At 43.2% G+C, this 15,729-nt stretch overlaps 1 protein-coding gene across 1 annotated transcript in view; it reads right to left on the minus strand.

The window, feature by feature from the left end:
• The window catches only part of lin7c (lin-7 homolog C (C. elegans)), a 36,080-nt gene extending 21,326 nt beyond the window's left edge, over positions 1 to 14,754 (minus strand). Inside the window, exons 1-3 of the mRNA XM_041198071.1 lie at positions 14,670 to 14,754; positions 5,678 to 5,796; positions 4,912 to 4,983 (exon numbers count right to left, since the gene is read on the minus strand). Of these exons, the coding sequence (XP_041054005.1) occupies positions 4,912 to 4,983; positions 5,678 to 5,796; positions 14,670 to 14,706 (228 nt within the window). The 5' untranslated portion in view covers positions 14,707 to 14,754. The remainder of the gene's footprint in view (positions 1 to 4,911; positions 4,984 to 5,677; positions 5,797 to 14,669) is intronic.
• Between the last annotated feature and the right edge of the window lie 975 nt (positions 14,755 to 15,729).

Below are 15,729 nucleotides of genomic sequence, written 5' to 3' on the forward strand. Positions count from 1 at the left end.
GGTGCTGTTGTTGTCTGGCGCACTGACCTCTACCTCGCGGAGGCTGAGCGTCAACTCGCAGACACTTCCTTCTACCTCTCCCTGGACCATGACCCCACCACTGAACATCAAGCCATTGTTTCCAGGACTGTCACTGACCTCATCTCCTCTGGGGATCTCCCTCCCACAGCTTCCAACCTGATAGTCGCCCAACCTCGGACGGCCCGCTTCTATCTCCTACCCAAAATCCACAAACAAAACTGCCCCGGTAGACCGATCGTCTCAGCTTGCTCCTGCCCCACAGAACTCATTTCTCGTTATCTTGACTCCCTTCTCTCTCCCCTTGTCCAGTCCCTTCCCACCTACATCCGTGATTCCTCTGACACCTTACGTCACATCAACAATTTCCAGTTCCCTGGCCCCAACCGCTTCCTCTTCACCATGGACGCCAATCCCTCTACACCTCCATCCCCCACCAGGATGGTCTGACGGCCCTTAGCTTCTTCCTCGAACAGAGGCCCAAACAATCCCCATCCACCACTACTCTCCTCCGTCTGGCTGAACTTGTTCTCACGCTGAACAATTTCTCCTTCGACTCCTCTCACTTCCTCCAAATAAAAGGTGTGGCTATGGGTACCCGCATGGGCCCCAGCTATGCCTGTCTCTTTATGGGGTATGTGGAACATTCCTTGTTCCAGTCCTACTCCGGCCCCCTTCCACAACTCTTTCTCCGGTACATCGATGATTACTTCGGTGCCGCTTCATGCTCTCGTCGGGACTTGGAAAAATTTATTAATTTTGCTTCCAATCTCCAGCCCTCCATCATTTTCACGTGGTCCATCTCTGACACTTCCCTTCCCTTCCTTGACCTCTCTGTCTCAATCTCTGGTGATAGACTGTCCACCAATATCCATTACAAACCCACCGACTCCCACAGCTATCTCGACTACAGCTCCTCACACCCCGCTTCCTGTAAGGACTCCATCCCATTCTCTCAGTTCCTTCGCCTCCGTCGCATCTGTTCCGATGATGCTACCTTCAAAAACAGTTCCTCTGACATGTCCTCCTTCTTCCTTAACTGAGGTTTTCCACCCACGGTCGTTGACAGGGCCCTCAACCGTGTGCGGCCCATCTCCCGCGCATCCGCCCTCACGCCTTCTCCTCCCTCCCAGAAACATGATAGGGTCCCCCTTGTCCTCACTTATCACCCCACCAGCCTCCGCATTCAAAGGATCATCCTCCGCCATTTCCGCCAACTCCAGCATGATGCCACCACCAAACACATTTTCCCTTCACCCCCCCCTATCGGCATTCCGTAGGGATTGCTCCCTCCAGGACACCCTGGTCCACTCCTCCATCACCCCCTACTCCTCAACCCCCTCCTATGGCAGCACCCCATGCTCACGAAAAAGTTGCAACACCTGCCCCTTCACTTCCTCTCTACTCACCGTCCAAGGACCCAAACACTCCTTTCAAGTGAAGCAGCATTTCACTTGCATTTCCCCCAACTTAGTCTACTGCATTCGTCGCTCCCAATGTGGTCTCCTCTACATTGGAGAGACCAAACGTAAACTGGGCGATCACTTTGCAGAACACCTGCGGTCTGTCCGCAAGAATGACCCAAACCTCCCTGTCGCTTGCCATTTTAACACTCCACCCTGCTCTCTTGCCCACATGTCTGTCCTTGGCTTGCTGCATTGTTCCAGTGAAGCCCAACGCAAACTGGAGGAACAACACCTCATCTTCCGACCAGGCACTTTACAGCCTTCCGGACTGAATATTGAATTCAACAACTTTAGGTCGTGAGCTCCCTCCCCCATCCCCACCCCCTTTCTGTTTCCCCCTTCCTTTTTTTCCCCAATAAATTATAAAGATTTTCCTTTTCCCACCTATTTCCATTATTTTAAAAAAAAACACCCCCACTAGAGCTATACCTTGAGTGCCCTACCATCCATTCTTAATTAGCACATTCGTTTAGATAATATCACTTTAACTTTAACACCTATGTGTTCTATTGTACTATTGTCGTTGACATCTTTTGATGATCTGCTTCTATCACTGCTTGTTTGTCCCTACAACCACACCACCCCCCCCTCCACCTCTCTCTCTATCTCTCCGCCACCCCACACACACACCTTAAACCAGCTTATATTTCAACTCTTTCTTGGACTCGAACTCAAGTTCTGTCGAGGGGTCATGAGGACTTGAAACGTCAACTCTTTTCTTCTCCGCTGATGCTGCCAGAACTGCTGAGCTTTTCCAGGTAATTCTGTTTTTGTTTTTGTAATACAAAGTCCATGCCTACTAAAGGACAGACTTCTAGCAGCAAAACCTTATTGGATGGATTACCAACAGGACCCAAGTAATTTTATGTACAACTTTATTTGCTTTTTCCCAATTATTTATGTTTATGTGTTATGAGTTGTATTCTTACCCATATAAATTTAGTTGGCTGAGGAGACATGACACCAAAAGATATCAGAGAAAATGTTGTTCAATGATTTGATTAATAATTTTTCACATTTGCTTACTAGTAATTATTTTTTCTTACTTGACTATATTCAACCAAATCAGCATAATTAACAGTCATTTGACCAATCAGTTGCAAGTGTGCCACTCAGTTCCCATGCATTACGGACACATGATAGATGCAACATATTTAACTACATAGATATAAAAGTCACATATGTTTATCTTCCATGCAAGCATTTGTAAGCACAAAAACAGAGAAATTGATATATACCAACTAAATGCAATTTAAACATGCATTTTGAACAATGAAATCCAACATGGTCAGAGAACACACTCCCCAGTCTATGTTACTCTAGGAAATGTTAAAAGTAACTGCAAATTACATGGCAAAAAAAAAAAGCTTTGCTTTAACTCAAATTTATTTTCCAATATTCACTAGTGAGTTCACATTTCCAAATTTCAGTTTGTGTCGAGGAAGGGGTCAACAAAAACTGTAAAAAGCAGCATTTTACAAGCATTTTCCAAGACTTGTGCAGCTCATCAAAAAAAATCTGTTCCCTATTCTCCAAGCTAAGAATTGTTCAATTTTCTGTCAGCGATAAAATATAAACTTGTTGGAACTTCAGTTCGGCTGAGCGCCACAATCTGAACCATAACGTCCAGAAGTGTTATACAGAAAAAGGCATAGCCAGCAAGGCTGTACTGCCGCTTGAATCACAGCATCCAATTGTATCATGTGTCAATCCTTCTATTTTGTTTTAATATGGCACCAACAACAAAGTCATCTGGGGGGCTAGTGGGAAAGAACAATAGCACCATGGAGCAGGTATCAATAAAGGCACAAGAACCGTTCTAGTTCCCAATAAAGTTGTGAATTGCCAAGTGGATCATGTAGTGGGTGGACACAGAAAATTGGAAGAAATCGAAGCCTCGATGGACCCTGGCACCTCCTAGCAGCTCCAGCAAACAGTCACTATCTTTGCTGAAAGGTATCGTGTCAGGAGCAAAAAAACAAGAACAGAAGGTACAGAATCTTCCCAGGAAAATATCTGAAGAAACAGAATCCACTTCAGGGTGTACTCAATAATGTCTGAATCACTTGCATAGGTAATGTGATACCCTCGAGCGTGAAACAAAAACTTTCCAATTTCTTGAGGAAAATACATAAGGCAACCGACTCCTTTTTACTGTATTTCCCCACACCACACAACATTCCCAATGTTGGAATCAGGTAATTAGGTTTCTCAGCTCTTTGAAACCAATTGTTTGTAGGTGAATGAATTGAACCCCTACTTGCTTTCCTTATGGAAAATACATTTTTTCCACCTGGCACCTTGCCATAGCAGGACAGTTCAGACATAGAGGTGAACAAGAAATGCATTGCAGGTATGAACCTAAATCCAACCTCTTTGTTGCCCCAACATGCTGCATGGTAAAGTGCCAAGCTCATTTTCTGCAAACATTTTTGAAATAGTGATTTAAAAAAAAAAAATACCAATTCAGTATTATTTTGGGCTCGTTCCCTACAAAGGCAGAGACAAACAATTAAGGGTTTGGTGTGAAATAAAACAAATTGCCTTTTATCTGAACACCAACATGCTTAATTAATCATCTTCTTTATCACAATAGGGTGTAGAATCAAGAGGCCTAAAAATATAGCAAATTATATAGGCCATTTCAGAAGGTAGTTAAGATTCAACCACATTGCTGTGGGTCTGGAGTCAGATGTTGTCCAGGCAAGGAGGGCAGATTTCCTTCCCTAAAGGGCATTAGTGAACCAAATGGGTTTTTATGACAATCAATGACAGTTTTAAGGTTAGCATTACTGAGACCAGCTTTCAATTCCAGATTTATTAATCAAATTCAAATTTATCAGCTGCCATAGTGGGATTTGAATCCATATCCTCAGAATATTGGCCTGGGCCTCTGGATTACTAGTCCAGTGACATCACCACTATACCACCTAACCCTAGTATCAAAGATAAATCCTGGTAATGATAGTAAGGCATAATGGAAGAAATGTTTGTATACTGAACGTGCCAATCTGGCTATTCAATAGACACTGTCTTAAAAGCAAATGGGTAAGACAACTTAGGATGTAAAGTGGGAACTCACTCTACAATAATTCTGTAAATCTAAGCAAGCAGGGCTCTATAGAAGAAAATGGTCATACATAAGTTTCTCTGCTCTAAATATGTACAAAATAAAAATAAGATCCATTGTGACAGGCAAAATGCTACAGAGGGATATAGGGAAGTGGAGAAAGTGAAGTTCATGCAGTAAAATTTTATTCATTGTAGAAGCTGTGGTCTTTTTACAGCTTAAACTTGCCACGTCAGCCATTTCTTGTTTCACGTCTCATTACTTGAACCAATTTCCAATTAAGTAATTCTGAAGAATTTAGGTCAATAGATATGAGTGAGTATGATCCATTAATCTATTTACAATATATTTTCTTACCTTAGCAGTAGCATTGGCTCTCACCTCTGGACTACTATTAATATCCACAGTTTCATATACATGTTCATAAACCTGTGGGCAATATAATGGATGTTACTGCTGAGAACTGACAAACTTCCAGGCTTACAGCATTCATTCATAAATGAGCCTTCGATTATTTCAGCAGAACAAAATTGCGCAAAACCAGCTGGAAGCAAACACAAATTTTAAAGTCAAAAATTAAATAAAATGTGTGTAATTAAAGATTTGGATTTAACAGGAAAAGCCCAGCAAGTAAAATAAGGCATTCAATGAGCTATGTCTCGCAAGTCACTTGTTTATGGGGGTGAAAAGTGGATCATTGATGGTGGATCGTTCTCATTCAAGGTATTTTACCATATAAAGACATTGTAATTTAAGGTGTTACTGAATAAGCCTCAGTGAGTAATTATCAACTTAAAACCAGAACATAGGAACACAGGACTTAAGAGCAAGAGTAGGTCATTTGGCCCTTTGAGCCTGCTCCGCCATTCAATAAGATCATAGCTGATCTGGCTGTGGTCTCAACTCCATTTTCCTATCAGCCCCCATAACCCTCGACTCCCTTATCTATCAGAAGTCTGTCTAAGGCTGCAATAAATAAATTCAATGACCTAGCACGTAGATGATTTTTCCAAAATGTTTGCCTGTAATAATGCAGGTAGGTGTTACTGAGCGCAATTGTATTTAAACTGCTTTCTTACTTTATCATGCATGATACAGAGGGGAGAAATGTACAGGCACATACTTCTCGCACAGCAACACAGAATTCACTCTGAAGTACTCTTTGCAAAGCCTGCAGCTTCTGGGGTGGCACCTCTCCACTCCTTTGCAACTTCTCCAGTAGTTCAATAGCTCGGGAAACATCTGGAAAGTCAAGCACAGATTCAAGTATAGTCAGATGCAGAGTCAAAACTAATTCTTTGCAATTAGGAAAATAGGAACAGAGGGCATAGGAGTCTGCTCAGTCATTTGTTAAGATCATAGCTGGTCTGATTGTGGCCTCAACTTTACTTTCCGCTCCATCCCCCATAACCTTGATCTTTTATCTATCAAGAATTTATCCAACTCAGCCCTCAAATGTATTCAATGACCCAGTCTCCACTGCTCTCTGGGGAAGAGAATTCCATAGACTAACAATCCTCAGAGAAAAATTTCTCCTCATCTCAGTCTTAAAGGGGATTCCTTTATTCTTAAACTGTGTCCCCTAGTTGTAGTCTCCCTCACACGTGGAAACATCATCCTGGTACACCCTATAAAATCACCTCAGGATCTTGTATGTTTCAATAAGATCACCTCTCATTCTTCTAAACTCCAATGGGTACAGGCCTAACCAGACCAACCTTTCTTCATAAAGTAAGCCCTTCATCCCAGGAATGAGTTGAGTGAACCTTCTCTGTACTACTTCTAATACAATTATATCCTTTTTCAAATAAGGTAGCCAAAACTGTGCACAGTACTCCAGATGTGATCTCACCAAGGCCCTCAACAGCTGAGGTAAAACTTTCCTACTTTTATATTCCATTCCCCTTGCAATAAACGCCAACATTCCATTTGCCTTCCTGATAGCTTGCTGTGCCTGCATTTTGTGATTCATGTACCAGGTACCCAGATCTTTCTATACCACCGAGTTCTGCTGTCTCTCTCCATTTAAATAGTATACTGCTTTTCTATTCTTCCTGCCAAAGTGGACAAATTCATATTTTCCCACATTATACTCTATCTGCCAAATGTTTGCCCACTCACTCAACTCATCTATATCCTTTTGTAGACTTTTTAACCTCCTCTTGGGAACTTACTTTCCTAATTATCATTTTTTCATCAGCAAATTTAGCTACTATACTACTGGTCCCTTCATCCAAGTCATTTATATTGATTGTAAATAGTTGAGGCCCAGCACTGATCCATGTGGCACTCCACTAGTTACAGCTTGCCAACCTGAAATGACCCATTTATCCCTCCTCTCTTCTTCCTGTTAACTAACCAACCCTTTATCCATGCTAATATGTTACCCTTACGCCATGTAATCAAATCTTGTGCAGCAAGCTTTTATGTGGCACCTTATCAAATGTCTTTTGGAAATCCAAGTACACCACATCTACAGGTTCCCCTTTATCCACTTTGCTTGTTACTTTCTCAAAAAAATCTATTAAATTAGTAAAACATTATTTCCCTTTCATAAAACTATGTTGACTCTGCTGATCAAATTATGATTTTTAAGTAGCCTGCTGTAAGCTCCCTAATAATAGATTCTAGCAATTTCATGTATTTACACTTTTTCTAAAATAACAGAGGAATTTCAGACAGAAGTATTTGCTAGCAGTCCACTGTGCAATTTCAGGCAACGATTCCTCAAATCTCTAGATATAGAATAAATGTCGAAAATATCTACAAAAAACTTTCCCAGTCTTCATGCAATTTAAAGTTTGATGTTATAACATCAAATAACTGTTCAAAATTCCTACTGTTAGTCCTGTTTCCAGAATAAAGTTGCAAGTTAAAAGTTATACAGCAACAAATTTAAAAATGTGCCTTTTGACTTCAAGTTTGGCATAAAAGTCCATCCTAATTTTATTGCCATCATAACCATGTCCAAAGCAATGGCAGAACGTGCTTCAAGAAACTGAACTTTGATTACCGCAGTAAGGCTTTTTCTACTGACGGTATCGGTCCAATTTTTGGGAAAAGTCTGACTTCACAATGAATTACAATGGCAGCACACCATTATATGGCTGGGTGACAGATTCTGGAAAAAGTCCTTGTACACAAGGTTTTAGATTGTAAGGTGATGTCTGAACTACCAGATTGACACCGACAATGTTATTGTTGTCAGTTCAGTGGGTAGCTGGACTTTTCGGAATGCAAGCACAGTATTTTCCCTTCACTGGAATATCAGCCCTTGGCTCTTATGCCGTCATTGTCACATATCTTCAAAGCCTCTGAAAAACAGTCCGACTGCTGTACACCATTATGGAAACAGAAGTATTGTATGTTTTAAGTTGCAGGATCATGCTTATTGGTTTCTCTGTTACAGCAATATTTATTAAATAATTTGGAATAAGCTGGCCACCCCACCGCTGGGTTTATTTTTAGTTCTTTTGCTAATGCCAATTCAATTAATGTCCTTAAGAGTTAAGAGTGGCAGTCCACTCATTTATCTCATTTAGAAATAGCACAGGCAACACACCAGTGACATTACTTCCTTATTCACTTGCAACTGTAAACTGGTCCCAAATAATCACAAATTTTCTGCTTCACAGAAATAAATAATTGAATTTATATAGCAGCTTTAACAACCCTACTGTCCCAAGGCATCTCTCAGCCAATTAAGTACTTTGTGAAGCATAGGCAGTGAAACGAGAGAGAGAGAGATATCAGCTAATGTGTGCACAACAATGTCTCACAAACAGCAATGACATAAATAGCCAGATAATTTGACTTAGTAACGTGGGTTAATGTATGAATGTTACCCAGGACACAGAACTCCCCTGTTCTTGTCTGAACAGTATCCTGGGATATTTTGTGTCCACTTGAGGGGCTAGACAGAACCACAGTTTAATGACTGATCTGGAAGACAGAATATCTGATAGATCTTTTCTACCCTCTCTTCTGACTCATGATAAAAATGCTCAGATTATTTGATACAAGGCACTCACATGGGCTAGTTCTCTCTAAACTGAGGGCGTATGCTCAGGCTGTTCCCCCTGCCGCCTTAGTCTTACTGCCCCGATCCTAAACATAAACACTAAATTCCTTACGTTCCACATCAGATAATTCCATCCATTAAATCCACTACCTGCTCCATAAGCCTTCCTTATTGAGGCCCTTACCACTCAACAGTTCAAAGTACTGCAACCTCTCAGGCCAACTTCAATAATTGCTCACTAAGACGAAAGCTCTGGACAAGAGTCATACAGACTCAAAATGTTAACTCTGTTTCTCTCTCCACAGATGCTGTCAGACCCACTGAGTTTTTCCAGCATTTTTCATTTTTTTTCAATAATTACTCCACTCAAAGTCCTATCTTCAGCTTCTGACTTGAAACACTGACCCAGCTTTAACCTCAAGGATACCACCACCACAGAACTTTTTGTTCATCTCTTCCAGCACTCCTTGCTTCGCTCCTTTCACCTGGTCTTTGTCCTAGGACAGGACAATGTAATTGGCAACACCCTGTGGGACTGCAACATGAAATGCATCCTCCTCAGCCTTTATCTCTCCAGTAACTTGCAATACAATCAAATACTTCAACCGCAAATGCGTGTGAGATCCCCCATGGTCCTTTACTCTCCTGGTTCCATGCCCAACCAAGTCAGAACATGTCCACCGATCACTTCCCTTTCTGTGCCAGTGTTATCCATCTCCAATGTTCCCAAAGCTGCAACCTTATCCCCTATAATTCCTTATCTAAGTGCTGTGGCCGAGCAGCAATATTCACAAGCACAAGATCAGCTTGCTAAGTATTCCAGCTATACACAAACCTATTTCTTGGCAGCACCCCGAGGTCAAAACTGTAGGCTTATACAAGCATCAGGCGGAATTAGCCAGAGTTAGTGCTTCCACACAGTGTTAACTGACACAATACAGATTTAGATTCTTGAACAAAACTGGGTTAGAAAGGGGATAAGCTCAGTTAAACAGTAAGGAACACAGCTTTGCAAAATTACAGACAAGGACAGGACCCAATTGTACCTTTAGTTTCACACTGAAAACAGTCATGAAGGTAGAGGTCTGTCAGGTGACAAGTTATTAACTGTTCATTACCCACTCCCTCTGCTGCAATATTAATCTTTTCCTTCTATTAAAATTTTTCCTAAAATCTGTCTTTATTCCATTTCGGTTCTTTCTCTCATTCCAGTGCTTTGTTCTCATCATCATTCTCTGTCCCTTGCAAAGTAATCATTGCACTACATGAGGGGTGTTCTAATCAAGTTCTCCCTTTTGTTTTCAGGTCTTTGCGTGCACACACTCTCACCAGCTCAGCTGCCGTTTCCATGTGGTATTTTACTTTACCAACAAAAGCTCAGTGCTGTCATTTTCCAATGTACCAATCTATAACTACATTACATATACCCTGCTCAGGTATCAACTCATCAGTTACTCTGTTCTCTCAGCTGAAAACCACATTCTCATTACATGACATATTCAAACCACAGTTATCTTTTATTTCTATGACATTAGCAGACCCAGTTCTGCAGCAGAAGTGTCAACCAGAAGCTTGCCTCGTATGCTTTCCTTTTAAAATTCTGTGACATGAAGTGATTCTTCCCTTCCAGAGGTCTGCACAGTATGTCAGAAGCCAGAGCAAAACATCTCTTTCTCACACCACCACCATAAAGACATTTAATATTTCTCTTTAATAAATCCGCTTCCCTCGTTAAACATGCTGCTGTCCCTGGAACAATAACAGAATTACCTGGAAAAACTCAGCAGGTCTGGCAGCATCGCCGGAGAAGAAAAGGCTTGACGTTTCGAGTCCTCATGACCCTTCGACAGAACTTGAGTTCGAGTCCAAGAAAGAGTTGAAATATAAGCTGGTTTAAGGTGTGTGTGTGGGGGGCGGAGAGATAGAGAGGTGGAGGGGGGGGGGGGGGGGGGGGGGGGGGGGGGGGTGTGGTTGTAGGGACAAACAAGCAGTGATAGAAGCAGATCATCAAAAGATGTCAACGACAATAGTACAATAGAACACATAGGTGTTAAAGTTAAAGTTGGTGACTTTAACACCTATGTGTTCTATTGTACTATTGTCGTTGACATCTTTTGATGATCTGCTTCTATCACTGCTTGTTTGTCCCTACAACCACACTCCCCCCCCACCGCCTCCACCTCTCTCTCTCTCTATCTATCTCTCCGCCCCCCACACACACACACCTTAAACCAGCTTATATTTCAACTCTTTCTTGGACTCGAACTCAAGTTCTGTCGAAGGGTCATGAGGACTCGAAACGTCAACTCTTTTCTTCTCCGCCGATGCTGCCAGACCTGCTGAGTTTTTCCAGGTAATTCTGTTTTTGTTTTGGATTTCCAGCATCCGCAGTTTTTTTGTTTTTATCTGCTGTCCCTGGGTCAGGTTTAAAATTCACACTGGGGACTGAGCAGCTAGGCTGATGCATGTAAACCCTCCCACACTCCAACACAAAAAAAAATAATGAATATATATTGGCCAGTGTTTTCCTAACTTTATATTAAAATGAACGCGATTTGACCATCAAGTTTGTTGTTTAGCAACAATTTAGTGCCTTAATTTCGCCCCCAAAAAATGCAACAACCTTTATTAAAAAAAAAGCAGCACACAGGATAGTGGGAATGCTGCAGTGTCAGAGGTACTACACTTATCAAAAGCGTATTCCAAAACAGCGATGAGTGTTGATTAGGTTCACAAAGCTGCTGGTTCTGTTTTAATCTTTCATAGTTTGCTTTGGAATGCATAATGAAGGATTTTTCTTAGCCAAGGTATAGAATATTAGAGCAGGGAGGCTATGCTGTATATACAACACCAGATGGACCATAGTTCGAGTACTGTGTAAGGCTCTGTACACATTACAGGAAAGACGCGACTGCACTGGAGAGGGTGCAGAGGAGATTTACGAGATTATTGCCAGGACTGGAATGGAGTATAAAAATAGGGAAGTCTTGCTAAAACTATACAAGACACTAGTTAGACCACACCTAGAATACTGTGAACGATTTTGGTCCCCTTATCTAAGGAAAGATATACTGGCATTGGAGGCAGTCCAGACAAGGTTCACTAAGTTGATCCTGGTATGGAGGGATTGTCTGATGAGGAGAGGTTGAGTAGGTCGGGCCTGTACTCATTGGAGTTTAGAAGAATGAGAGGTGACCTTAATGAGACATAAGATTCTTAGGGGGCTTGACAGGATAGATGCTGAGAGGTTGTTTCTCCTTGTGGGAGAGTCTAGGACCAGAGGGCATAATTTCAGAGTAAGGGGGTGCCCATTTAAAAGAGGAGGAACTTCTTCTCTCACAGGGTAGTCAATTTGTGGAACTCTTTACCGTAGAAGGCTGTAGAGGCTGGGTGGTTAAGTATATTCAAGGCTGAGATAGACAGATTTTTGATCAGTAACGGAATTAAGGGTAATGGGGACAAGATGGGAAAGTGGAGTTGAGAATTATCAGATCAGCCACGGATCTCATTGAATGGCAGAGCAGACTCGATGGGCTGAATGACCTACTTCTGCTCCTACATCTTATGGTCTTATGGAAAATGTTAGCTATGTAAGATGATTGGATAGGCTGGGGTTGTTTTCTTTGGAACAGAGGAAGCTGTGACTTAATTGAAAATTGAGGGCCCTAGGTAAACCAAATAGGGATGACCTACTTACCTTAACAGAGCGGTCAAAAACCAGGGGACATAGATTTAAAGTAATTGGTAGAAAGATTAGAGGGAGATGAGGAAACATTTCTTCACCTAGAGGGTGGAACTCACTGCCTGAAAGGGTGTTAGAGGCAAAAACTCTCGCTATATTTAAAAGGTACTTGAAAGTCTACTTGAAGAGTTGTGACCTGTAGGGTTATGGAACTGGTACAGGAAGGTGGGATGAGGCTGGGTAGCTCTTTGTTGAAGTCACATGGGGCTGAATGGTCTCCTTCTGTGTTGCAAACCTTTTATGATTTTATGTTTCAGAAAGGCAGCCCAATTAGCTATTCCAGTGGAAATTTAAAAATGTGCCGTATATAATTGCAAGAATAATTTTGTTTTGACCTAGATCCCTCCCTGGACAGGTACTCAACAACAAATAAACCTTTAAGACTATAAAGCATCCCCAGATGCTTTACAGGGACATCAAATAAAATGCGACCATGAGCCACAAAAGGATGTGAGGGGAACTGGCCAAAAGGTTGGTTCAAGGAGAAAGGTTTCAAGGAGTGTGTTAAATAAGGAATGGCCTATTCCTCCTTTTTATCATGGATGGGAAGTGGCAAGGCTGAGGGGGCTTGGCATCCGAAGGCAATAACTGTGAAGCAATTAAAATCAGGGATGCTCAAGTGGCCGGAGTGCAGATATCTCAGAGGGTTTTGGGGCTGGAGGAGATAGATAGGGAGAGGCAAGGGCAATGGGGGCTTTGAAAACAAGATGATTTTCAAAATAAAAACAGAAAGCGCTGGAAAAACTCAACAGGTCAGGCAGCATCTAGAGAAACAAAGTTAACGCTTTGAATCTAATATGACTCTTCTGCAGAACCGTTCATGTTGGACTCGAAACATTAACACTGCTTCTCACTCTGCAGATGCTGCCAGACGTGCCAAACTTTTTTTTCCAGCATTTTCTGTTTATATTTCAGATCTCCAGTGCCCGCAGTACTTTACTTTTATTATGAGAAGTTCCGGGTTCCTAAGAGGAGTCACATTGGAGTGGAAGTGTTGACTGTTTCTCTCTCTCTCTCCACAGATGCTCCCAGACCTGCTGAGTTTTTCCAGCACTTTCTTTTTTTAATTGCGAAAATCATCCTGTTTTCAAAGCCCACATAGCCCTCCCCCCCCACCCTTTTCTGTTTGTATTTCAGACCTCCAGTGCCCGCACTATTTTACTTTTACTACGAGAATGTCCGGGTTCCGAAGAGGAGTCACACTGGAGTGGAAGCTCTAACTCTGTTCAAAGCAAAAAAACTGCGGATGCTGGAAATCCAAAACAAAAACAGAAACAGAAATACCTGGGAAAACTCAGCAGGTCTGGCAGCATCGGCGGAGTAGAGCACAGTCGACGTTTCGAGTCCTCTGATAGGGAGGGGCAAGGGCAACGGGGGCTTTAAAAACAAGATGATTTTCAAAATAAAAACAGGAAGTGCTGGAAAAACTCAGCAGGTCAGGCAGCATCTAGAGGGAGAAACAAAGTTAACGCTTTGAGTCTAATATGACTCATCTGGGAAGAGAGAGAGAGAAACAGTCAACGCTTCCACTCCAGCGTGACTCCTCTACAGAACCAGGAACTTCTCATAATAAAAGTAAAGGACTGCGGGCACTGGAGATCCTCTGAGGACTTGAAACATCAACTGTGCTCTTCTCCGCCGATGCTGCCAGAGCTGCTGAGTTTTTCCAGGTAATTCTGTTTTTGCTTTAACTCTGTTCCCACCCCCCTCTCTCTCTCCGCCAATGCTACCAGACCTGCAGAGTTTTCCAGGTATTTCTGTTTCTGTTTTTGCTTTAACTCTGTTCCCACCCCCTCTCTCTCTCTCTCTCTCTCCTCACAGATGCTACCAGACCTGCTGAGTTTTTCCAGGTATTTCTGTTTCTGTTTTTGCTTTAACTCTGTTCCCACCCCCTCTCTCTCTCTCTCTCTCACTCTCTCTCCTCACAGATGCCACCAGACCTGCTGAGGTTTTGCTTTTCTCCAGCACTTTCTGTTTTTACTTCAGATGAGAATGTCCAAGCCCACCAGTGCAGGCTGACCTGACCCCTTTTGCACCCCCACCCCTGGATGAGGTGGGGGGGGGTGGGGGAGGGGTGATGCCAGCTCCCTCTGATGAAAGGGAAAGAGAGAGTTTCCCCTCTGGTGAGCTCCACCTGTAGAAGATTCTTTGTGTGAAGCACCTTGGGACGTTACTCAGCTGCAGGTAACAAGGGGCTAAGCCCAGACCCTCTCTGGTCAGGGGCCCTGCTCAGTGCAGACAATCCACCCACCTGCCCCTGGTCCACCCACCTTTACACTTACAGCGAGGGTTAAACTCTCATCCCATCCCCCAGACCCAGACCCTGGGCCCGGGAGGCGGGAGGACACCTACCTCTATCCAGGCGGATCGGCTCCATCACCAGCGCCATTCCAGAGCCTTCCAGCAGGGGGGGGGGAAAAAAAATAAAGGATCCACTCCGGAAGTGACGTCAACCCAGCTCCACGCCCCGCCCCCACCCACCCATTCGTCCACAGCGCTACCCGCCGGCCAGGAGGACACATTACACCACCCAGCCCTCGAACGCTGAAGCTTGGCTACGCCCCCGCCCCCAATTCGTCCACAGCGCTACCCGCAGGCCGGGAGGACACGTTACACCCAGCCCTCGAACGCTGAAGCTTGGCTCCGCACACCCCCCCATTTCGTCCACAGCGCTACCCGCAGGCCGGGAGGACACGTTACACCCAGCCCTGGAACGCTGAAGCTTGGCCACGCCCCCCCTCCTCTCCAAGACCCATCAAGGCCAAGGAGAGAGGGCTTCTTGGCTTTGAAATTCCAATGCTATCTTTGTGGTTCTGGGTGATGCAGCTTTTTTTTGGGGAAATTATAATAAAAAAGGCTGCACAAGCATAATTCCAGCCCCTCATTTTTAAATCACACATTCTACCAATTTTTGATGGAATGTTTAACACCGTTGCCACAATATATTTTTTAAAGACTTGCATCATTATGGAATTGTTGGCGCCTACTTTAATCGTCATAAATTCACATAGCCACATTCATCATGAGAATTATCTATAAAAAAAAGGGCAGAATATAATCTCCATCCTCCTTCCAGTGATGCTGTAGCATAATACTTGCAATATGTTGCTTATTGATCTCCTGTAGCATTGCAAACGAGGAGTCAAGATGAATTTTGGCTTTGGGAGGCAAAAACGGCACTGTTTCCAGGTCCCAAAACACCCTGGGTGGGTCACTGACCTGGGATTTCCATGGAAGTGCCCCTTTAATTGGTTCCCTGTCTAATTAAGGAGGTAGGTAGGCTATTGAGGCCAGGGGGGTCAATCAGAGGCCTCCCTGCTTGGGAGGTGCAGCAGACATTAGAGCCATAGAATCACAGAAAAGTTATGGCACAGAAAGAGGCCATTCAGCCCATCATGTCCGTGCTGGCTGA

The sequence above is a fragment of the Carcharodon carcharias genome, chromosome 10 (assembly GCF_017639515.1).
Source record: "Carcharodon carcharias isolate sCarCar2 chromosome 10, sCarCar2.pri, whole genome shotgun sequence".
Taxonomy (NCBI): domain Eukaryota; kingdom Metazoa; phylum Chordata; class Chondrichthyes; order Lamniformes; family Lamnidae; genus Carcharodon; species Carcharodon carcharias.